This window comes from Pelodiscus sinensis, chromosome 28, assembly GCF_052426305.1.
Source record: "Pelodiscus sinensis isolate ZL-2025 chromosome 28, ASM5242630v1, whole genome shotgun sequence".
Taxonomy (NCBI): domain Eukaryota; kingdom Metazoa; phylum Chordata; order Testudines; family Trionychidae; genus Pelodiscus; species Pelodiscus sinensis.
This window is the reverse complement of record NC_143079.1, coordinates 13,147,514-13,170,168: the sequence shown is the minus strand read 5'-3', so window position 1 is coordinate 13,170,168 and position 22,655 is coordinate 13,147,514. Positions and strand designations below refer to the sequence as shown.

Below are 22,655 nucleotides of genomic sequence, written 5' to 3'. Positions count from 1 at the left end.
CCTGGGGGACTGCCTCCCCAACCTGCCCCACCCCCTGGGGAACGGCCCCCCCACGGCCCGGCCCGGGGAGGTGGGGTGGAGGAGAGGCCCCTGTCAGGGCGATGCTGATTGGCTGTCCGGCCCGTGGGGGCGGTGCGAAACGGCCCTGTCAGGCGGACGCTCAGTGGCTGGGTCCCGGAGCAGGCGAGCGCATGCGCAGTGCCACAGCGCCCCGTGGCACCGATCCGCAGCGGGGACTTCCGGCCGCTGCGTTTTGTTTCCGGGTCGGCGGCTCCTTCCAACCGGCGCCGCCCGCCCCGTCAGTCTCCGCAACCGCCGCAGCCGCAGGAGGGAGGCGGGACCCGCTCGGTAACCGGCCTCCCCCCTCCCCCCGTTCGCGCGAACGAGCGCTGAGGCGGCCGCGGGGAGGGGGGGGAGCTGTTTGGGGGGAGGGGTGGGAACGAGGGAGTTGCGCGGGGGGGCGGTTGGGAGCTGTCTGGGGGGAGGGGTGGGAACGAGGGAGTTGCGCGGGGGGGCGGTTGGGAGCTGTCTGGGGGGAGGGGTGGGAACGAGGGAGTTGCGCGGGGGGGCGGTTGGGAGCTGTCTGGGGGGAGGGGTGGGAACGAGGGAGTTGCGCGGGGGGGCGGTTGGGAGCTGTCTGGGGGGAGGGGTGGGAACGAGGGAGTTGCGCGGGGGGGCGGTTGGGAGCTGTCTGGGGGAGGGGTGGGAACGAGGGAGTTGCGCGGGGGGGCGGTTGGGAGCTGTCTGGGGGGAGGGGTGGGAACGAGGGAGTTGCGCGGGGGGGGCGGTTGGGAGCTGTCTGGGGGGAGGGGTGGGAACGAGGGAGTTGTGCGGGGGGGCGGTTGGGAGCTGTCTGGGGGAGGGGTGGGAACGAGGGAGTTGCGCGGGGGGGGCGGTTGGGAGCTGTCTGGGGGGAGGGGTGGGAACGAGGGAGTTGCGCGGGGGGGGGCGGTTGGGAGCTGTCTGGGGGGAGGGGTGGGAACGAGGGAGTTGCGCGGGGGGGCGGTTGGGAGCTGTCTGGGGGAGGGGTGGGAACGAGGGAGTTGCGCGGGGGGGGGGCGGTTGGGAGCTGTCTGGGGGAGGGGTGGGAACGAGGGAGTTGCGCGGGGGGGCGGTTGGGAGCTGTCTGGGGGGAGGGGTGGGAACGAGGGAGTTGCGCGGGGGGGCGGTTGGGAGCTGTCTGGGGGAGGGGTGGGAACGAGGGAGTTGCGCGGGGGGGCGGTTGGGAGCTGTCTGGGGGAGGGGTGGGAACGAGGGAGTTGCGCGGGGGGGCGGTTGGGAGCTGTCTGGGGGAGGGGTGGGAACGAGGGAGTTGCGCGGGGGGGGGCGGTCGGGAGCTGTCTGGGGGAGGGGTGGGAACGAGGGAGTTGCGCGGGGGGGGCGGTCGGGGAGCTGTCTGGGGGAGGGGTGGGAACGAGGGAGTTGCGCGGGGGGGTGGCTCTGCAGGGGGAAGGGAATGCGGGGGGGGGGAGGCTGTGCGGGGGGAGGGGCTGCAGCCCGGCCCTGTTCTCTTGTTGGCAGAGGGAGCGATGGGGCTGGGGGGGGTTCGGGCAGGGGCTGGGGAGGTGGAAGGAGGGGTCGGATCTTGTCTCTTGTCCCAGCCCTGACTCCTTCCTGCCCCTCTCGCTCAGGCGGCGGCTGGGAGGCGCCAGGATGAAGCTTTACAGCCTAAGTGTCCTTTACAAAGGCGACCCCAAAGTGCACTTGCTGAAAGCCGCCTACGACCTGTCCTCATTCAGCTTCTTCCAGAAAACCAGGTGGGTCCCTGGGGTGTTGGCACCGGCCTGGGGGATTCCATCCCCTGCCTGGGACAAACAGCACAATAAGGGCGGCCTGGGCTTGGTGGGCTGGTTTGGGAGACAAGGATTCAACTCCCTGCTCTGCCACAGATTGACCCCAGGCAAGTCCCTTAGGTGGATTCACAAAGGTCTTGGTTGCCTAAATCTCAGTTTTGGTTTCACTGACTGGGGACAAACAAGCAAATGAACATCTATCTTGAGTACAGGAACCAATCTAGTAAGCATACTCAGAGTCTGCCTATTATATTAGATCCCATTCAAAATCCCACCCACCTGAAAAGAGGAGGAGGTGATCTTCATATCACCCACCTTATACAATTGGCCCAGTGGTCAGAGCACTCACTTGAGGTTTGGGAGTCCTGATTTCAGTCCCCTCTGTCAGATGAAGAAAAGGGATTTGAACAGAGGCTTCCCTCTTCTTAGGAGGGTGCTATAATCGCTGAGCTGGGCTGCTGTGGAGCTCCCTCAGGCCTTCTGGTTGAGACAGCTGTTTTTCTGTGGCTAAATAGTGAAAGAGCGATTGGAGCAGGGGATCTGCATCCCAGATTTCTTGCCTCCCCAGTGATTATTCTAAGCACTGAGATGCGAAGAGTCTCTTTTTCTCACCCAATGGCTAATTAAGTATTTATAAGGTATTCTGGTGTACAAATACTACAGTAATGGGGCCCATAGAAGTACCTAAGATGGGTAGAATAAAGCCTCATTGAATTTTCAGTCCTGTAATACAGCTTTCCAGCATCCGAGTGACCTTTTAACTTAAATAAATAAGATAAATATTATCACAGCAAAAGGTCTGGGAATAGATCCGTGCCTGAGCTGGAACTTTTGTAAGGCTGGTGTAGTGAGTTATACAAAACAAGAGATTGTGTATTGATGTGTACTGAAATCCATACAGTAGATGATGTGAAAAGATCTGTTAGGCATGCAAGCATCTCAGCTCATGCAGAGACCTGAAAAACAAATAGGAAATGACTTGTGGGTTTTGCTTTACCAATCCAGCTAGGTTTCTGTGACAGCTGTAGTGATCCATGTATTTGTATTTAGCAATAGTATCTTCCCACTTGTGATAACATACTATGCCTGGTATGTCCCCTTTGCTTAGGGTGAGTGGTTGTGCAGAGAATGCTGCTGACAGGTCAGGCCAGAGTGTACAAAGCTAAATGCTAATCTCAGCTTCTTGTCATCCTGGTGAGTCACAGCTCTCTCAGCGCTAAGGTGTGATCTGTGCTTTCAGAAGAGTTGCCCACATAGTCCTTACATCAGTTAGCCTTGCCGCACTACGAGCACAGCCCCCTAACCATTAAGATGGGGTAATACCCATAAAGCTTTTAGAAAGAAGTAGTTGTATTAGCAAGTGCCTAACTGCAATACAACTTCCCTTCTACCCTCCTGGTTTCAAAGGCTCATGATTTTAAGAAATATTTGCCTTCTGCACTGAAATGTTCCATGCTTGCTGTGCGACCAACAGTGACTTTTAAAGCATTAGTAAATGTTCTTCTCTGTCATTCTGATGTGTGTATGAGGGAGGGGTCGGGGTCAGGGAAATACCACAATTAGAGATTTTTACTTCCTTTGCCAAGGTTACAGCAAAAATAGGTGAGTTTTGAAGCTTAGCTATTGCTTGCCACTTACACTGCTGGGGCTTTCACTTGATGGTTGATTGTCCTAGGGGACTTTTTTAAAAGATAAGCATGAAACAAACATACTTCTGTGCACCTGCTATATTTTTTACCTATGCCCATTTCCCTGTTTTGTATGAGCAGAAGGCCTGCATGTATGAGAGCTGATGCTGGGCCAGTCTGCACAAGGGGAAACTACAGTTAGCTAACTGAAATAAAGTTGTTAAAGCAATTTTACAAAAAGACTTTAACATCAGAAATGAAAGAAAATCACAGGTGCAGGAAAATGTCACAGATCGTACAATTGGTCCGTAATTATTACTGCATTCTACATCAGGCTGCTTATCAGAATTTAAAGAAAATTAGTTTCTTCTTATTTTCAAAAAATACAGTCGCCTCAGTATAAATTGATCAACACTAGTAGAATCCCCGGCAGGAAGTCATGCTTTTATCTCCCCTAGTTCTGACCTATTCAGGTAAAGAGGTGGCTCAAACTACAGGCAGTTTTCTCTTACTCATTTAATAAAACCTCAGTGGGGGAGAATGATTTCCCTACCATCATTAACTTGACTGCGTTGTATATGTATAATCTTCTATTTATTTTTCCTAGTTGGTCCCCCGTCCCACAAATTGACACGTTTAATTTTATGTGGACAAGTAGACCCTTTGAATTAGTGCATAAATGCTGGCAAGCATTATTAAGGATAACAAATCTGGCCTAAAATTTACATTTTGTCTTAAGTTTTTAGTGACTCTGAATTCTGGAAAGGTACTGGGATTTTAAAGTGGATGTTTAAATGTGTGTGTGTTGTTTTTTAAAATTCCTGGCAATCTTGTCCGATTGTCTTTCATGAGCTTGAAATGTCATAATTAAAAATGGAGAGGGCAGGTACCTCACAGGATACCTAATTGAACCTCCCCATGTGCACCTTTTTATCACATTGTAATGTAAGTATTTTTCAGAACTGATTGTCACTCGAATTTAGGTTTGTTTTGTGTAGTATTATAATCAGACTTTGGACTTATTCCTTAAAACCCCCACACTTAGGATTCCAAATTCATACTTCTACTGGCAGCCTGGATTACAAAACCTGAGACCAAAAGGACTGACTTGACAATCTTTTTTCTTTTCAAGCTCCAACAGAATACTTTCTTGAACTAATCTTCCTCTGGGGCTTTTGGAAGCCTTATGTTGTAGTACAGGCAGTCCCCGGGTTACATACAAGATAGGGACTGTAGGTTTGTTCTTAAGTTGAATTTGTATGTAAGTTGGAACTGGTACATATTATGGGGGGGGACGGGGAGCTGGAGTTAGGTGGAAAAGACCCTGATTCTCATACAACTTCCTTATTCTAAGAAAAACACATACTGTTTTGATATGAAGGCTTTTTTTGGTTGATATTTTAATTAAAAATTGATCATAAGTTTCAGTGTTTCATGCTATATCCAAATCTTCCTTTTGGGGTACCTGAAAGATCCCAGTTATTCATTTAATAGTCAGAATCTTTGTTTTTATAACTAAAAAAAGTTTATTCAATGCATATTACTGTTCCAAATAGAATTTGCTACAGATGGTTCAGTGAAATGGGTATTAAGTGTAATCAATAGTCATTGGAGAGCACAGTGAAATATTGATACAATCAAAGCTGTTGTTGTATTCTGCTGAGCAGAAAATGGAAATCCCTTCCTGTGAAGTGTGTGTGTGTGAATTTATCCACAGGATTAATTTTAAAGAAAAATTCTGTGTTGAACAGGAGTTTAGCCACAGGTGGGTCCTCATTGTCCACTCACCAGACCCATCTCCTCGGGGCTTACCCTGCTCTGCTCCAGCCAGGGTGTGGGGTTGGGGCTTATCCCCTCTTCCCTTCTGTCCTGCTCCTCCCCATTCTTGCCCACCCACACCACTGGGTAATTTTTCAGCTTCACCTCTGCCAGGCTGGAAAGGACTTGTTAATTTCACATGACGCTAACAAGATACTTGCAGCTCTAGTGCTGAAGAGGGAAAGAGCTGTTGCTCCCAAGTTGGGGACTGTAACACAATGGGTCTCACTGCCTGCTGCTCCTGCTGTTCCCTAGGAAATTAATTTTTCTGCTCTGGGGTGCCCCCTTTTGGCTGGTGTCTTGTTCCCCCTAGCAGACCCACGTCCTCCGCGGCGAGAAAAGCCGCTCCGCGTCTCCCTGGTCTGCTGGGGGGAGGGGGACTCTAGCTCCGCGTCTCCCTGGTCTGCTGGGGGGAGGGGGACTCTAGCTCCGCGTCTCCCTGGTCTGCTGGGGGGAGGGGGACTCTAGCTCCGCGTCTCCCTGGTCTGCTGGGGGGAAGTGCCCCCCGCGCCGCCAGAGGCGGCGACAGTGGGGGAGGCACCCCGCACTAGCTGCGCCCCCCCCATTTGTAAGTTGGATTGATGTAACCCGGGGACTGCCTGTACTGAGAATCTGAAAGTGAAATTTGAAGTTGACTTTTTATTCCCCATTTTTCAGACTGGGAGTAATGCAAAACTAAATAGTAACAAGTGAATTGACTATTTAAAAACGTTCACTTTCAATAACTGAAGATGGATAAAACAAGCTGCTTATTGTATATTATCACTATAATAGTATATTATTGCATTAATCCATATAGATCACCTAACTTGTATATTGTAGAAAGGGAAATGTAGAAACTGCCCAAGTGTTGAATAAATCCAAACTGTTGGAATGCAGACAAAACATGTGGGTCAGTTTATATGTATAAAATGTTGGATCTAAATTAGCTATTACCTCTCAAGAAAGAGATCTTGGAGTCATTGTGGATCATCCACTGAAAACATCCACTTGATGTGCAGCAGCAGTCAAAAAAAATAAACAGAACATTGGACATAGTTAAGAAAGGGATAGATAATAAGACAGAAAATGTCATATTGCCCCTATAGAAGTCCATGGGATGCCCACATCTTGAATACTGCATGCCTCGCCTCATCTTAAAAAAAGATATATTGGACTTGGAAAAGGTTCAGAAAAGGACAACAAAAATGACTGAGGTGGGGAATGGCTTTCGTATGAGGAGAGATTAATAAGACTGGGGCTTTTCAGCTTAGAAAAGAGACAACTAAGGGGGAAGGTTAAGTTTGAATCTATACAATGATGACTTGTATATGGAAAGTAGATAAGGAAGTGCTGTTTACTCCTCTCACAACTCAAGAACTAGGGGTCACCGAATTGAATTAATAGGCAGCAGGTTTAAAACAAACACGAGGCAGTTTTTCTTCACACAGTGCACAGTCAAGCTGCGGAACTCTTTTGTCAGAGAATGCTGTGAAGGCTGAGGATATAACAGGGTTCAAAAAAGAACGGCTACATTCATGGAGGACAGGTCCATCAACGAATATTAGCCAGGATGGGCAGCTGGGAGGGAACGCTGTTCGTTCCCTCTGCGGCACCTGGCATTGGCCCCTGTCGGCAGCCAGGCCACTGGGCGAGATGGACCCTCGGTGTGACTCAGTGTGGCCGTTCTTACATCCTTGAATGTGCTTGTGCCGAGAACAGTCTGTTGTAAAGGCAGCTTGCTGGGCCCTGGAGCTTGAAAGCAGGAAGTAGAGTTATTGTGGGATGGGGGTTAGCTGAATAGGACAGCAGAAGAGGGTGGAAGTTTTCCTTGCAGAAGCTCTTTTTGAACTCGCTTTTGGTAACTGATTTTAAAAGGTCGAGTAGAATCCCTGAAAATGAGGTATGGGGCTCTGGGCTGCTGGTGGGAGGAGCGGATAGCAGAAAGACCATGCTTACTAGTCTGTTCCAGTCTGGGCGCCTTGCTCCTGGAGACCAGTCCCGTGGACACCAGTTGTGGGGCTTGATGTTACCAGGGGGATCCAGGCTCATGCTTGGACTAGAAGCCTGCTGATCCTTGCACCTGAAGCCCCAAGGAGGAGGAAGGTAGCTCGGATTTTGGCCTGGTGGATTCTGTTTAGAAAAGGGTTCCCCAGCCTATGGGTTGGGACCCAAATATGGGTCGCCTTTACATTTCAAAAGGGTCATCAGGTGTCTCCCCAGCTGGCTCTGCCCTCCTTCCTTCCTTCCTCCGTTTTTGAATTGCCTTGAGTCACCAAGTCTTCCTGCATTGTCAAAATGGGTCCCCATCTGGAAGAGTTTGGGAACCGCTAAGAACCATCTTTCTTTCCTATGGCTGACTGGTGGATGTCTGATAAGCGTGACCGTCTGCATCCTACTCCTTCCTTCCGTGCAGACCAGTAGCTGAAAGGGAAAAGACTCTGCCCTCCAAAACCTGACAGCTGTCTGGAGTGCAGTTTTCTGCTAGCTGAAATATGGTGTTTCTCTGTTGTGAACTCCGGTGCCTGCCTGTGCTCATGGTTTCACACTGCTCCTGGGGACGACTGACAGGAATCTCGGCAGTCAGAGGTGTCACAGTGCAGCACTTAAGGACAGGATATTGTAGAGTCCTTCCTGCTGGACTGGTTGGCCCAGCGGGCCTCTCCCTGCCACTGCACCTGTAGTTCGCCTACTCTAAAATCACACCGAAGTACTGCCCATGTTCCCAACAGGAACCACTGCACGAGTGCAGGACTTGCAGGGAACCGTTGTCAGGCACTGGGGCTTGATGGAAAAAGCACCGTACAAAAGCAGAAAGCCTTAGAGGTGGGTGAAAAGCCCCTGTTTGCGGAGACACACCCCTTTTGCTGCACAGGCTGGTCAGTGACGTTCCTAAGAGTCTAGACCAGGATGAGAATCCAGGCTTCTAATTACACCCGCACCTTTTAATGCCAGGCAGTGAAGGTGCATTATTGGCCAGCTGAGCCGCTACCCTTCAGTTCCTCGTGCTGAGGGTGGGTAGCAGCAATGACTTGTGGGTAAGCTTGTATTATTGGCAAAGCTGGGTCTGTAGGTAGCCTCCTGCGAGTTGGCCCTGTTCTCCCTGAAGCCAGGGCAGGATCTTAAATGCTACTTGGAATGCAAGATTTGAAGGAAATCTCTTGATGGGCTTTCCCATTATTTGTTCCATAAGCACTTGCTCTGCAGGGAGCTAATTGAGCAACTGCTGGTGAAATGGCTGTGCTCTTGGCATCGGGGTGGTGATGGGGCTGTGCTCTTGGCATCGGGGTGGTGATGGGGCTGTGCTCTTGGCATCGGGGTGGTGATGGGGCTGTGCTCTTGGCATCGGGGTGGTGATGGGGCTGTGCTCTTGGCATCGGGGTGGTGAAGGGGCTGTGCTCTTGGCATCGGGGTGGTGATGGGGCTGTGCTCTTGGCATCGGGGTGGTGAAGGGGCTGTGCTCTTGGCATCGGGGTGGTGATGGGGCTGGGTGTGAGGAGATGGTGGCGTAGAGCATTCCGAGTAACGCGGTGCTGTGTGTTTGCAGTGTGCAGGAATTCATGACCTTCACGAGCCAGCTGATTGTAGAGCGCTCAGTGCCGGGCAGCAGAGCGTCCGTGAAGGAGCAAGGTAAGGACGTGAGGGCCGTGATCGTGCAGGACTATGGCGGGTAACGCCCTGGAATGCCGATTTCTCCAGCTTGAGAGAGAGCACAGTTGTGAGCCTGGGAGAGTTTAATTCTTTTCCCTGGCATCTGCCCCTCCTGAGAATCCGTTGCTGGCTGCTGTCCCCTCCTTTCATAGCCAGTCGGAAGGCGCTGTTTCTCCAGCTGTGCAAGTCGTGTGTCTGGCCTCCATTGCTTGGTTAAATGGCAAAGCACCGCATGCCCACTGGTGGATGGATGTCTGGAGTCCTGGCTGGCTCTCGACAGATCCACGCTGAAGTGTGGCCTGACTAGGAATTTCTACCATGCCCACATGTCCTGAGCATACCTGGCTGCTGCTGTCATGTCCCCTCCTCTGGTCTCCCCTGTTGGCCTGACACAGGCATGATAGGCCCTGCCACCCAAGGGTTACCGTGCCTCTCCTTCCTCTAGAGTGCTTGGGAATGGCCTCTTTGGTGTGGCATCAACTCCGGGCCAGGAGGTGCGCAAAAAATTGAGCTGGTTGCAGTTCATACTGGGCCCGGGGGCCCTTCTGCTGCGCCACGTAGAAAAGTAAACCCAGGAACCTGCCTGACAACCAGCTTCATCGCTCCCCTTAGCGCAGGTCTTGTGTGGAGTCAGGCTGAGCCGAGCTGTGCGTTTGCAGTGCCTGTGCTTGGCCTCCCCTCGCCAGCCCACATCTTCCCGGGCTGCAGCTGTTGCTCCCTCCCCCCGAATCCCTCCACTGGCTTCTCTTGTCACTGTGCTCCAGGGTTTAGTCCTGTGATGCTCTGCCATAGTGTCTCCCTGCCCTGTGAGCTGTGCTTTTTTCTCGGCTAGCGCCTGCCTCCCCAGACTCCTGGCCTCTTCCAGCACACCGCTAGCCCTGCAACACATCTGCTTGCTCCAAGCTCCCCTTACCCTTAGCTACTAACCGTGTGCTCTAGGGAGTCATTAGCTATTAACCCCCAGGGCCAATGGAACATGCAGCTTAAACTACTCGACTGGCCTGGTTGTATGTTGCCTCCCTTCCCCACCTTTGTTTAACTTAGATTGTGCGCGCTGTCTTGGCTACTCCTGGTCATGCACCATGATGGCATGGACGCCCTTTGACTCGCTTGGCACTCTTGTGTGCTGCCTCTCATCTCCCCCGGGGAGGGACGTGTTGCATCCCCTTCTCCCGCCTTCGGACTGAAACCCTCTAGCTGCCTCGGAGCCAAATGCTGCCGAAATGAGCCCCCAGCCCGTAGACTGGTCTGCAGCAGGCTAGTCCGGACAGCTGGCCAGCTGTTACATGTGGGTTGCTGTGCATGCTGCTTGGAGAAGCCGCGCTGGGCACTTCTCCGTGACCCTTTGTCCTTGCTCTTTGGCTCAGAATACCTCTGCCACGTGTTTGTGCGAAATGACCGGCTGGCAGGAGTGGTGATCGCAGACAGCGAGTACCCCCCGCGCGTGTGTTTCACCTTGCTGGAGAAGGTAAGGCCTGAGGCGCTGGTCAGGGGTCTCAGGAGACCAGCTGTGTGCTGGGACAGTGCATGGCAGGAGGGGCTTGGCTGAACTCGCTTCCCTTGTTGCTGCTTGGGCAATTGAGACTCTGCTGACACCAGTGTCCCAAGCTCACCCTGTGCTGATGGCTGTGAGTGGGGCAGGAACTGTGCAGGCCTAATGTGTCTTCATGGGCTAGGTGATGCAGTGCATCTGTGTATTCTGCCTTGGCCAGCCTGGGGTCAGGCCTGGTTGGGCCCCAAGAAAAAAGGGTCTGTTCTCACCATCTGGCCCAGGCTTGGTCAGAACTGGGGCCGAGGGGGTCACAGCTCCGTCCAGCTCGGATCACAGACTTGCTTGAGCTCTGCCTGTGCTCTTGGCCGTGGTCGTTGCTGCTGGTTGCATGCCAGGATGTCCGGAATGTCCCCGAAGCCCGGGGGTTGTTGGGAGAGGGGACGTACGGTCTCCTCGGGAGCCACGTGACATGCTGCCAGCCTGTGTTCCTTCGTGGCGTGCTGGGGTCCACCCCCTTCGCTCTGCTGGCCGAGAACAGGGTGTTCAGGAATGATTCTTCCTTACCAAGTCTCGAGCTCGCTGCCTTCTCCAGACACACGTTTACTTGGGCCTAAGCTTTGTGAGCCAAGGCCCAGTCGTCAGATGCTGCTCACACCGTGGGCTTTGCCCGTGGCAGCTGATCCCCAAATAAATCTCTGCCTCTAAGGGAGCGCAGGGCTCACGGCTGGCTTTGTGCATACGGACGAACACGGCGACCCTTGGAGACGAGCCCCCTTGTGAGTGTCTGTGCGGGGACAGGCGGTGCTCAGCTCCACGGCCGCTTTGCCTTGCAGGTGCTGGATGAATTCTCCAGGCAGGTCAGCAGCATAGACTGGCCCTCGGGGTCGCCGTCGACGATTAGCTACGCAGCCTTGGACGGCTACCTGAGTAAATACCAGGTACGACGCGCCCAGCAGCCAGCCCCGGGGGGGACAGAGAAGCAGCAGGAGAAGGGTGTCCCAGTGGGGAGTGTGGCGTCGGTGTGACCTGGAGCAGATGGCTTCATTGGGCTTGAGTAGCCCGTCTGTAAAGCAGGGCCCTGGCTCTGCCCGGCGTCTCGGGGCGCCCAGGCGCTCAGCCACTGCAGCCCTGAATAATCTTTCCCTCACACCCGGGTGTGCACTGTCCAGACCAGCTCCGAGGGCTGGGCTGGTGCGCGAGGCCTTTGGCTGGAGCCTTCGCTCTGGCCAACGCCAGCGCCCCTCGGGCTCCCCAGAGCCCTGTCGCGGTGCAAGGGCCCTGCCCGTGTAGGCCTTGGAGCGCTTGGCGGGGGAGTCTCGCTTCCGGCTCAGAGCCTCTGGGCTCATGGGCCCGCCGACGCTGGGCGCCCGGTAACGTGCTGTGCTCTTGCTCTCCCAGAATCCCCGGGAGGCGGATGCCATGACGAAGGTGCAAGCGGAGCTGGACGAGACCAAAATCATTCTGGTAAGGCCGCGAGGAGGTGCGGTGGGACCGGGCGCTGGCCTAGAGCGGGCCTGGGGACTGTTGCGTGCTCCCTGTGTCCCTTCCTGAGGACAGCTGCGCCCAGCTCCGCGCTGCCCAGCGCTCTTGGGACAGCCCGACTGTCGTGAGCCGGGCGGGTTCCCAGCCATCCCTTGGTGAGCGGGGAGCCAAGGAGAGACGTGCTGGAATCTGACACTAGTGACGTAGAGCGGGCTGGGTCACAAGTGCCAGGCCCGGGCTCCATGTCCCGTAACGGCGGCGAGGCGGGGAAGCCCGGCTCCCAGGGAGTCTCGAGCCCATAAAACTAACTGATGTGAGGCCTCCCGTGCTCCTGACGGTGGATTTCCTTGGGCCAGCCCTGGCCTGACACGGCTCTGCCTGTGTCCTGAGTGCAAGCTGGCCTGGTGCTTCCTGGGCCTGCTGGCTGGCGAGGGCAGCCCCGAGGGCTCTGGGGATGGGCACCAGTCGCTAAGCTGGGGCAAAGCAAAGCTGCTTGGCTCTGCTGCCGTAACAGCAGCTGGCCGGGATTGTGGGGTCTCTCCGCAGCACAACACCATGGAGTCTCTGCTGGAGCGCGGGGAGAAGCTGGACGACTTGGTGGCCAAGTCGGAGGTGCTGGGGCTGCACTCGAAGCACTTCTACAAAACGGTACGTGGGGGAGGGAGGGCAAAGGGCCAGGCCTGGCCACCACCACCAAAGCCCAGCCACTAGCTGGAGCAAGGGCCCTGAGTGAGCCTGGTGTGTGAGTGGGCGTCTGAGCTGCTGGCGGGCACTGTCCGGGCAGCGCTGTCCCAGTGCCCGGCCCAGGGCAGCCGCGGTGCATTGCAGAGGTGCTGTGGGCCGGGAGGGCAGTTCCCTGTCGTGGGGGCCGGGGACTCGGAGTGGAGGGTGCTGCCTGCCTCATGTCCGTGCCCCCTGTAAAGCTGTGGCCTGGCAGCTGTGCCCTCAGCTAGCATGTCACAGCGCCCGTGGAGGGCAGGAGCCATGGGCGTCCCCTCCCGGAGCTGTACCGGAGCAGGCCATGGCCGTGCTGTCAGCGGCAGGCGCCCCCGCTGGCCGTTGGGAGAACTGTGGGCTCGTGGGCAGAGCTGAGCCCAGGACACGGCTGGGCCCATCTGGGGCCCTCTGACGCCTCTTTCCTTTCCAGGCGCGGAAGCAGAACTCATGCTGCGAGATCATGTGACCCAGCCAGCGGCGCCCGCTGCTCCCGCTCAGCCCTTCAGAGCACCTGGGAGGAACGGAGCCTGCCGGGGGCTGCGCTGCTGCGGGGGGTGGGGCTGAGCCAGGTTTGTCAGCACTCGGGGCCACCCTCGGCAAGGCAGCCAGGCCAGCCCTCCTGCTGGCTGCCCCGGGGGTTGAAGAGACAGCCGGCCCCGCAGGGTGTGTTGCTTTGACGTGGCACTGGCCTGGCCTGGGACTCGTCCTCTCCTCTCCAGAGACCTGCGGACGGCGCGGGGCACAGCAGGACGCTCGCGGGGCTCTCCTGGAACCGTCCGGGCAGTGCCACTGCCTGGGCGCGGGCCCCTTCATCCCCACGGCCAGAGGGGGACTGGGCGCTTCCCTTTTGGTGCACCTGGGCAGAGCTCAGCCCGTTCCCGGCTGCCACGGGGCCTGTGCCACTCTGAGGCAGGGTGGGAATGCTTTCCAGACGTGGTGGGAGTGAAGGAGGGGTGAGGGTTAACCAGTTCACTGGTAAATACCCAGTGGGGGTTGGGGCAGCCTCTGCAGACGTGGGCAGGGGGATGCTCCTGCTTGGTGAAGGTGCTGGGGGCGCAGCCTTGCCGGTGCAGCCCCCTTCCCAGCCTGGCCGGCGGGTGCTGCACTGGAGAGCCTCCCCTCCCCCCGGTTAACTTGTTAAATGGGATTTTACACTGAGGAGCTTTGGGGGCAGGTCTGGGAAGTGGCCTTGCTGCTGGCGGGGGGCGGCGCTTTGACTGGGGTCTTGGTGGCCAGAAGGAGCCGGTTACTCGCCGTGTGCAGGGCAGGAGCCAGCGAGCCTGCCGCAGGGGATCAGAGAGCACAGAGAGCCCCAGAGCAGGGGCCGCTTCCGGCTTCTGGGCAGAGCAGCATCCCCCTTGTTTAGTGCCAGGCCCAGCCCCTCCCGGGCTCTGCGGCCTCCCCGCCCCAGGGGCCTACTCAGCCCTGGGCGCTGCCCTCTCGCCAGGGCAGGGTCACTGATCCCCCTGCTGTGCGGGCTGCCCAGCTGGCGGTGGGATACTCACTCGCACGCGCTGTTCACGTCCCGTTTCCTCCTGCGCTGGGCCTGACTTGCTTCGGGGCGGGGCTGTGGAAGGGAGCGCAGGGAGACGAGGCAGAGGCCGGCCACCAGCTCCCTGTGGAGGACGTGCCAGTAGGATGCCTGGCTCCAGTGGGGGGGGCAGTGAATGCCTGTCCTCGGGGCATGCCCCTGTGCAGCGCGTGGGGATTCCAGCACGGGCCATGGGGCTTTGCCGGCATGTGGACACCGCTCCTGGGCCCCCGAGCCCTCCTGCGGAGTCTCTGCTTTGGGCCCCCAGCAAAGCCAGCGGTGCGGTGCCGTGCGATGCTCTGTCCCCCCTTGCCCGGCCGGGGTGGGGCAGGAGGCTGGCGGCAAGGCTGGGTCGTGCTTCCAGGCTAGGAGCAGGGCGAAGGCCACGGCTTGGGCACACGGGGTCTGGGGGCTGCTGGCAAGAGACCCGGGGATGGCAGAGCCGCCCTCTCCTGGGGGGTTCCCTGCTTAGCTTCCCCCCCCCACGGAACCTGCGTAGCACGGCCTGTACTCATGGGCTGGCCGAGCTGTCTCCTGGCCCTGGTCCCAGCCCCCTGCCATCGCCTCCCCCTCGCGCCTGGCTCCTGGGGCGGGAGCTGGCAGGCGGGAGCCTGTGGGAGGAAGAGAGGGAAGATGCCTGGCTCCCAGCTGCGATGTGGGGGCCCCGCTGGCTCCGTGCCCCGCCACCCCTCCTGTGTCCAATGGCCAAGCTTCGGTCGTGGGTGTGTGGCTGAATAAACGTTGCCTGACTTCTCTGTGCTGCAGCTGGCCTGCCCCTGGGCTAAAGTCGGCTTGGGTCTCCCGCCCCCTCCCTCTGCCCTCCTGCCACACTCAGCCCCCTGCAGGGCAGCAGCATCTCTCTTGTGCGAGGGGGGGGAGCAGTGGATGCCTCTGCCAGGGTGGAGCCACAGCTGGTCTGGGGGGGGGGGGGAATTCCCACAGGGCCCAGGCAGCTGCAGCCCCTTGCTGCTTCGAGGGGCAAGCTCTGGCCCAGCTGCCTCTGGGCCTTAAGCAGCCTGAGCACGGGGGCAACAGGGCTCCTTGGCCCCGGAGTCTGCTCCCTCCCCAGGCCTGGCGCCAGGCACTACTTGGACAGCAGCTGGGGGGGGTGCTAAGGGTTGGCCCACAACATTCTGGCACCTGAGGTGGGGAGCGCGAATGACGCCTCCTCTTGGGCCAAGACTTCGAAAGGTCTCGATTCTCTGGGTCCTAGGGGTGCCCCCCCCCCCAGTCTGGCTCATGGTGAGGCCGGCCCTGGGGGTGGTGAGTGCTGCCCTGGTTGGAGGAGCACTTGCAGTGAGCTGCTGGCTCTGCCAGGTGCCAGGCCCTTCCTGCTAGCCCTTAGAGACCCTGCCCCTCCCTGCGGGTCACTCCTGCCCTGGGCCCCCTTCCTCTGCACCCCTTGATGGTAGGGGCCTGCCCAGGGAGCTGCTCTCCTGCCCCAGCTTGGTGGGGGTGGGTCCACGGTGCCCACTCCCAACACGCATGGGGCGAGACAGGCGGGAGGGGCCATGGCTTCTGCACTGGGCTGCCCTGGGGTTTGTATGCAGCAGGGGCCAGATGCTGCGGTGAGGGGCTGAAGCAGAGCTCAGGGGCCCCAGGGCATTTCCCAGCAGCCCTTTGGCTTTTTGCATTGATGAGCAATTTCCCAAAACCCCCCAGCCCCGAAAGGAGCCTGACCTGGCCTGGGAAGAGCCAGCAAGTGGTCTGGAGCAGGGGGGGTGGGGCGCTCAGCTGGGCCAGCAGCTTTGCCAGAGGGCAGCTCCCGGATGGGTGGCAGCAGATCCCCTGGCAGCCCCCTCCCCCCTGGCAGGTTGGGACAAGCTGCAGTGCTCTCCCCCTCCCCTCCCCGCCCCGGTTTGGTGCACAAGCCATGGGGGAAGCCCCAGGCCTCTGAACCCCCCTAGGGCGGTGGCTGGTGCCTGCAGGTACAGGCGGGCGAGGGCTCCTGTAGGTTTGGAGGGGGTGGTCGTGTGGGTCTGGCCCCCTCCCCCCATGTTCTGTGCCCCAGCCCGGTACTTGGCTCAGCCTGTCCTGTCACAGGCCCTGCTCTGTGCCCCAGGCAGTCAGGGACGCGCCCTCCCCCCCCCCCCCACAGAGTAGCACCCCTCCCACCAAGGTGTGGGCACAGGCTGGGTCCCAGCACCCTGCAGTGCAGGATGCTCCAGGTGTCCGTTTGTTCCTGGCACAGACACCACTGGCCCTCTGGGCTCCCCTCCTCTGCACCCCTTGATGGTAGGGGCCTGCCCAGGGAGCTGCTCTCCTGCCCCAGTGTGGTGGGCGTGGGTCCGTGGGGACAGGCGGGAGGGGCCATGGCCTCTGCACTGGGGCTTGTATGCAGCAGGGGCCCTGGCACTGCAGCCCTGCCCCAGCCTGCCCAGCGATGCCAGCTCTCTGGGGTCAGCCAGCTCGCCCACCGGGACCCAGCGCTCCCCCGCTCGCCTGCCCGTGCCTGGCTCAGTGCCCACCGTGGGGCTAATGCCCAGGCTCTTGACCAGGGGGGTTCACCTGCCCCAGGGCTCATGCAGGCTACGGTGCCTGCGCTGTCCAGGCTGAGCCCACCCGGCCAAGTCCCTGGGGTGGGACCTCAGCACAGGCAGCTGGGGCAAGAGCCTCCTTCACTTGTGCCCCGCCCCCTCCTGCCCTGCCCACCTGCCCTCTGTCACTCCCTGCCCAGCCACACCACCAGCTCCCTCCTGCCCTCCCCCCCAGCCCGTGTCATTCCCACACTGGGTCCTGGGCCTGCCCACCAGGCCCTGCACCCTCTCGGCTAGTGGTGGGGCAGGGCCCCTGCCCAGAGCCCAGCGAGCGGCTGAGCCGTGTGGCCGGGCGCAGGGACACGCAAACACGTCTCAGGAGCAGTTTTAAAGGGGGTGGGGGGGGGGGTTATTTTGCAAAACCGATGTCAGGTGTAAACTCCCTGTTCTGTACCTGGCACCAGGGCACCGTAATACTCCTAATAACAGTGCCTGGCACCATGCTACTGTAATACTCCTAATAAATGAGCACCTGACACCACAGCCTTGGGTTTAGGCACCTGGCTCCCTTCTCCCCTCCTAACGCCTGTAATACACCTACCAGTGGACAGTGCGTCGCACCATAAGGATCCGGACCATGTCACTCACCCCCCCCACACACACACACGAACCATAATATACCTAATAATGCGCACCCCCTTGTACCATGCAGGCCTGGGCCATGCCGGGGTCCCTGGGCAAGACTGTACAACACCACGGGCTCCCCAGGCGCGACCCTAGAACTTGCCATTGCTCTGTCGGCTCTGTCCTCACTCTGCGGAGGCGCCCCCCCCCCGCGGTGCCAGCCCCACCCACTAGCAATCCGCCCCCCCCCCCGGCACTCAGCCCCCGCGGTGCCAGCCCCACCCACTAGCAATCCCGCCCCCCCCGGCACTCAGCCCCCGCGGTGCCAGCCCCATCCACTAGCAATCCCGCCCCCCCCCCGGCACTCAGCCCCCGCGGTGCCAGCCCCACCCACTAGCAATCCGCCCCCCCCCCCGGCACTCAGCCCCCGCGGTGCCAGCCCCACCCACTAGCAATCCGCCCCCCCCCCCGGCACTCAGCCCCCGCAGTGCCAGCCCCACCCACTAGCAATCCGCCCCCCCCCGGCACTCAGCCCCCGCAGTGCCAGCCCCACCCACTAGCAATCCGCCCCCCCCCGGCACTCAGCCCTCGCGGTGCCAGCCCCACCCACTAGCAATCCCGCCCCCCCCCCCGGCACTCAGCCCCCGCGGTGCCAGCCCCACCCACTAGCAATCCCGCCCCCCCCCCGGCACTCAGCCCCCGCAGTGCCAGCCCCACCCACTAGCAATCCGCCCCCCCCCCCGGCACTCAGCCCCCGCGGTGCCAGCCCCACCCACTAGCAATCCCGCCCCCCCCGGCACTCAGCCCCCGCGGTGCCAGCCCCATCCACTAGCAATCCCGCCCCCCCCCCGGCACTCAGCCCCCGCGGTGCCAGCCCCACCCACTAGCAATCCCGCCCCCCCCGGCACTCAGCCCCTGCAGTGCCAGCCCCACCCACTAGCAATCCCGCCCCCCCCCCGGCACTCAGCCCCCGCGGTGCCAGCCCCACCCACTAGCAATCCGCCCCCCCCCGCACTCAGCCCCCGCAGTGCCAGCCCCACCCACTAGCAATCCCCCCCCCCCCGGCACTCAGCCCCCGCAGTGCCAGCCCCACCCACTAGCAATCCCCCCCCCCGGCACTCAGCCCCCGCAGTGCCAGCCCCACCCACTAGCAATCCGCCCCCCCCGGCACTCAGCCCCCGCGGTGCCAGCCCCACCCACTAGCAATCCGCCCCCCCCCGGCACTCAGCCCCCGCAGTGCCAGCCCCACCCACTAGCAATCCGCCCCCCCCCGGCACTCAGCCCTCGCGGTGCCAGCCCCACCCACTAGCAATCCGCCCCCCCCCCCGGCACTCAGCCCCCGCGGTGCCAGCCCCACCCACTAGCAATCCCGCCCCCCCCCCGGCACTCAGCCCCCGCGGTGCCAGCCCCACCCACTAGCAATCCGCCCCCCCCCCCCGGCACTCAGCCCCCGCGGTGCCAGCCCCACCCACTAGCAATCCCGCCCCCCCCCCCCGGCACTCAGCCCCCGCAGTGCCAGCCCCACCCACTAGCAATCCGCCCCCCCCCCCCGGCACTCAGCCCCCGCGGTGCCAGCCCCACCCACTAGCAATCCCGCCCCCCCCGGCACTCAGCCCCCGCGGTGCCAGCCCCATCCACTAGCAATCCCGCCCCCCCCGGCACTCAGCCCCCGCGGTGCCAGCCCCACCCACTAGCAATCCCGCCCCCCCCGGCACTCAGCCCCTGCAGTGCCAGCCCCACCCACTAGCAATCCCGCCCCCCCCCCCCGGCACTCAGCCCCCGCGGTGCCAGCCCCACCCACTAGCAATCCGCCCCCCCCCGCACTCAGCCCCCGCAGTGCCAGCCCCACCCACTAGCAATCCCCCCCCCCGGCACTCAGCCCCCGCAGTGCCAGCCCCACCCACTAGCAATCCGCCCCCCCCGGCACTCAGCCCCCGCGGTGCCAGCCCCACCCACTAGCAATCCGCCCCCCCCCCCCCGGCACTCAGCCCCCGCAGTGCCAGCCCCACCCACTAGCAATCCGCCCCCCCCCCCCGGCACTCAGCCCTCGCGGTGCCAGCCCCACCCACTAGCAATCCCGCCCCCCCCCCCGGCACTCAGCCCCCGCGGTGCCAGCCCCACCCACTAGCAATCCCGCCCCCCCCCCCGGCACTCAGCCCCCGCGGTGCCAGCCCCACCCACTAGCAATCCGCCCCCCCCCCCCGGCACTCAGCCCCCGCGGTGCCAGCCCCACCCACTAGCAATCCCGCCCCCCCCCCGGCACTCAGCCCCCGCAGTGCCAGCCCCACCCACTAGCAATCCGCCCCCCCCCCCCCGGCACTCAGCCCCCGCGGTGCCAGCCCCACCCACTAGCAATCCCGCCCCCCCCCGGCACTCAGCCCCCGCGGTGCCAGCCCCATCCACTAGCAATCCCGCCCCCCCCCCGGCACTCAGCCCCCGCGGTGCCAGCCCCACCCACTAGCAATCCCGCCCCCCCCGGCACTCAGCCCCTGCAGTGCCAGCCCCACCCACTAGCAATCCCGCCCCCCCCCCGGCACTCAGCCCCCGCGGTGCCAGCCCCACCCACTAGCAATCCGCCCCCCCCCCGCACTCAGCCCCCGCAGTGCCAGCCCCACCCACTAGCAATCCCCCCCCCCCACTCAGCCCCCGCAGTGCCAGCCCCACCCACTAGCAATCCGCCCCCCCCGGCACTCAGCCCCCGCGGTGCCAGCCCCACCCACTAGCAATCCCCCCCCCGGCACTCAGCCCCCGCAGTGCCAGCCCCACCCACTAGCAATCCGCCCCCCCCGGCACTCAGCCCCCGCGGTGCCAGCCCCACCCACTAGCAATCCGCCCCCCCCGGCACTCAGCCCTCGCGGTGCCAGCCCCACCCACTAGCAATCCCGCCCCCCCCCCCGGCACTCAGCCCCCGCGGTGCCAGCCCCACCCACTAGCAATCCCGCCCCCCCCCCCGGCACTCAGCCCCCGCGGTGCCAGCCCCACCCACTAGCAATCCGCCCCCCCACCCCGGCACTCAGCCCCCGCGGTGCCAGCCCCACCCACTAGCAATCCGCCCCCCCCCCCGGCACTCAGCCCCCGTGGTGCCAGCCCCACCCACTAGCAATCCCGCCCCCCCCCGGCACTCAGCCCCCGCGGTGCCAGCCCCACCCACTAGCAATCGCGCCCCCCCCCCCCCCCCCCCCGGCACTCAGCCCCCGCGGTGCCAGCCCCACCCACTAGCAATCCCGCCCCCCCCCCGCACTCAGCCCCCGCGGTGCCAGCCCCACCCACTAGCAATCCCGCCCCCCCCCCCGGCACTCAGCCCCCGCGGTGCCAGCCCCACCCACTAGCAATCCCGCCCCCCCCCCGCACTCAGCCCCCGCGGTGCCAGCCCCACCCACTAGCAATCCCGCCCCCCCCCCCCCGGCACTCAGCCCCCGCGGTGCCAGCCCCACCCACTAGCAATCCGCCCCCCCCCCGGCACTCAGCCTCCGTGGTGCCAGCCCCACCCACTAGCAATCCCCCCCCCCCCCTCGCAGGCTGCAGCAGCCTTGTGTGGCCCGCGTGCCCTGCTGCGGTGCTGGGGCTGCCAAGGCTGATGTCCCGCCCGGGCCCAAGGGCAGGGCTCTACACTGCCCAGGGCCCCCGCAGAACCTCTGCTCCCGCCTGCAGAGCCCAGCCCAGCTCCAGCCAGGGCCATTGCTCCTGGTCTGAGCTCAGTGCTCCGGGGCTCCCCCTTCCCCTGGCAGCCCCAGTGCCCCCAGCGGGAGAGGGGCAGGTGGTGAGGTGCAGGCCCCTGGTACTCGTGCCCTGGAGCCATGGGCTCCATGCAGGGCCTGCTCTCTGCTGAGCCACCTGGGCCCTTCGGCCGTGCCCCGTGCACCCCCCGCCGAGCCGAGCCCCTCGCCGGCACTAGCCCTGCCCGGGAGCCCGGGGAGTCTCTGAGCAGCTGGCCCGTCCTGTCCCGGCCGCTCTGCACCAGCGACCAGGGCTGGGGACGTCTGCTCTTTGCCAGTAGCCGGAGCCACCAGCTCGTCCCCCACACTGGAGGCTTGTGGCTGGGGGGATGCTGTGAACCCAGCCCCCCTCGCCTGCCTTCCGAACAGGGGAGCCAGCTCCATCCCCGGGGCAGCCGTGTTGGACTCGAACCCACCCCCCTGGCACAGGCCGTATCCCCCAGTCCACGCAAGGCCCCACTCCCCCTCCCTTAGCCCATGCGGGCTGGCGGGTGGCTCCCAGGGTGGGTGGGGGTTGAATGTGGGGGGAAGGGAGGGAGCCCCCTTCGCGGCATTGGCAGGTCAGCCAGGAGCAGGCCTAGTTCCCTCACCCCGGCCGACGGGAAGGCCTGGGCTAAGGGGGCAGGTTTCCCCATTGGTGGCCCCTTGCCGCTGGCTCCCTGGGCACGTGCCCGGCCCCCGACGCTGCCCGCTGGGAGGGAGGCTGCCGGGCTCCACGCACGAGCCCACAACCTGGGTGACGCCAGCCACTTCCCCCAGCCCGACCCCGAAGGCCAGAGCGCCCAGGCCTTTGCCAACAGCCCCCTGGACCAGCCCCAGAGCACTCGCAGTGCTGCCATGGCCCCTGGGCCTGGCGGGCCCCCACCACACGCCCACGGACAGGAGGCAGCCATGGCAGCAAACGGGACCCGCCGAGGGGCTGCTCAGAGCAGAGCTCAGGCGCTGGCCATGGGGTGAAGCCACCGTGTGCCCCTTGTGCCCGTTCAGCATCCCATCCCCAGCTGTGACTTGGCCCGCCCTGGCTGAGGGGCCGGCCAACCGTCCCAGGGACAAGGGGCTGAGCTGTTTGGGGGGGCACCGTCTCCCTGAGCAGGCGCCCATGGACAGGGCAGGGAGGGGACGTGCCCCAGCCCCGCCCCACGCCCCTGTGGGCGCCGCGGGAACTAGGAATCGTGGCTCGGCCCTTGCGCGGGGGGATCCGACTGGCTCCTCCGAGGCGTCCAGTCGGCCGGCTTGGGCCCTGCACACGCTGCGCTCGGGGCGTGCCGCTGCCCATCCCGCCGAGCCCTGGCGGAGCCGGCTCTGCTCTGATCCGTTCGATTTCCTCTCCCCTCCGAGGAACCGTCCCAGCGCTCCCTGTGACCGAGGCCTGAGCGGAGGGGGGATTCTCTGGGGACCCTGGGGCACTAGCAGGATTCGCCCTCCTGCTCTCAGCTCGCCCTGCCCAGCCTCAGGAAATCCAGCCCTTGCCACGAGAGGCATGTCCCCCCTGCGCCAGGCCTGCCCGCTCCGCCAGCCCAGGCCCCGCGCGGATCCTGGCTCAGCCACGCCACCACCAGCAGCCCTGGCCGAGGGGGCTGGGGAGCGGGATCCTCTCACGAGCGCTGACCCTTGCAAGAATGCAGCTTCCTCCCCTTCACGCTGCCCACCCCGTGCGGCGTGGGGCAAGCCAGCCCCTGGCCGGTGGGGGGGGGAGGCCACGGCTCCAGCGCCAACCCCGCCAAAGAAGAGACGAAAGAGGCGTCCA

General features: G+C 62.0%; 1 protein-coding gene across 1 annotated transcript; it reads left to right on the top strand.

Annotated features, from left to right (window-relative positions):
- Positions 1 to 189: 189 nt before the first annotated feature.
- YKT6 (YKT6 vesicular SNARE protein) lies at positions 190 to 14,846 on the top strand. Its single transcript, XM_075910653.2, has 8 exons — positions 190 to 348; positions 1,632 to 1,757; positions 8,766 to 8,848; positions 10,237 to 10,337; positions 11,195 to 11,299; positions 11,760 to 11,825; positions 12,390 to 12,491; positions 12,991 to 14,846. The coding sequence occupies exons 2-8, from the start codon at positions 1,654 to 1,656 to the stop codon at positions 13,024 to 13,026; spliced, it is 597 nt and encodes a 198-aa protein (XP_075766768.1). The 5' UTR covers positions 190 to 348; positions 1,632 to 1,653; the 3' UTR covers positions 13,027 to 14,846.
- Positions 14,847 to 22,655: the final 7,809 nt, after the last annotated feature.

Excerpts from the sequence above, each read along its gene's own strand:
- YKT6 (XM_075910653.2), top strand. The coding sequence starts at position 1,654 with ATGAAGCTTTACAGCCTAAGTGTCCTTTACAAAGGCGACCCCAAAGTG. Across the intron at positions 11,826-12,389 it reads ACGAGACCAAAATCATTCTG|CACAACACCATGGAGTCTCT; the intron begins GTAAGGCCGCGA and ends GTCTCTCCGCAG. Across the intron at positions 12,492-12,990 it reads CGAAGCACTTCTACAAAACG|GCGCGGAAGCAGAACTCATG; the intron begins GTACGTGGGGGA and ends TTTCCTTTCCAG.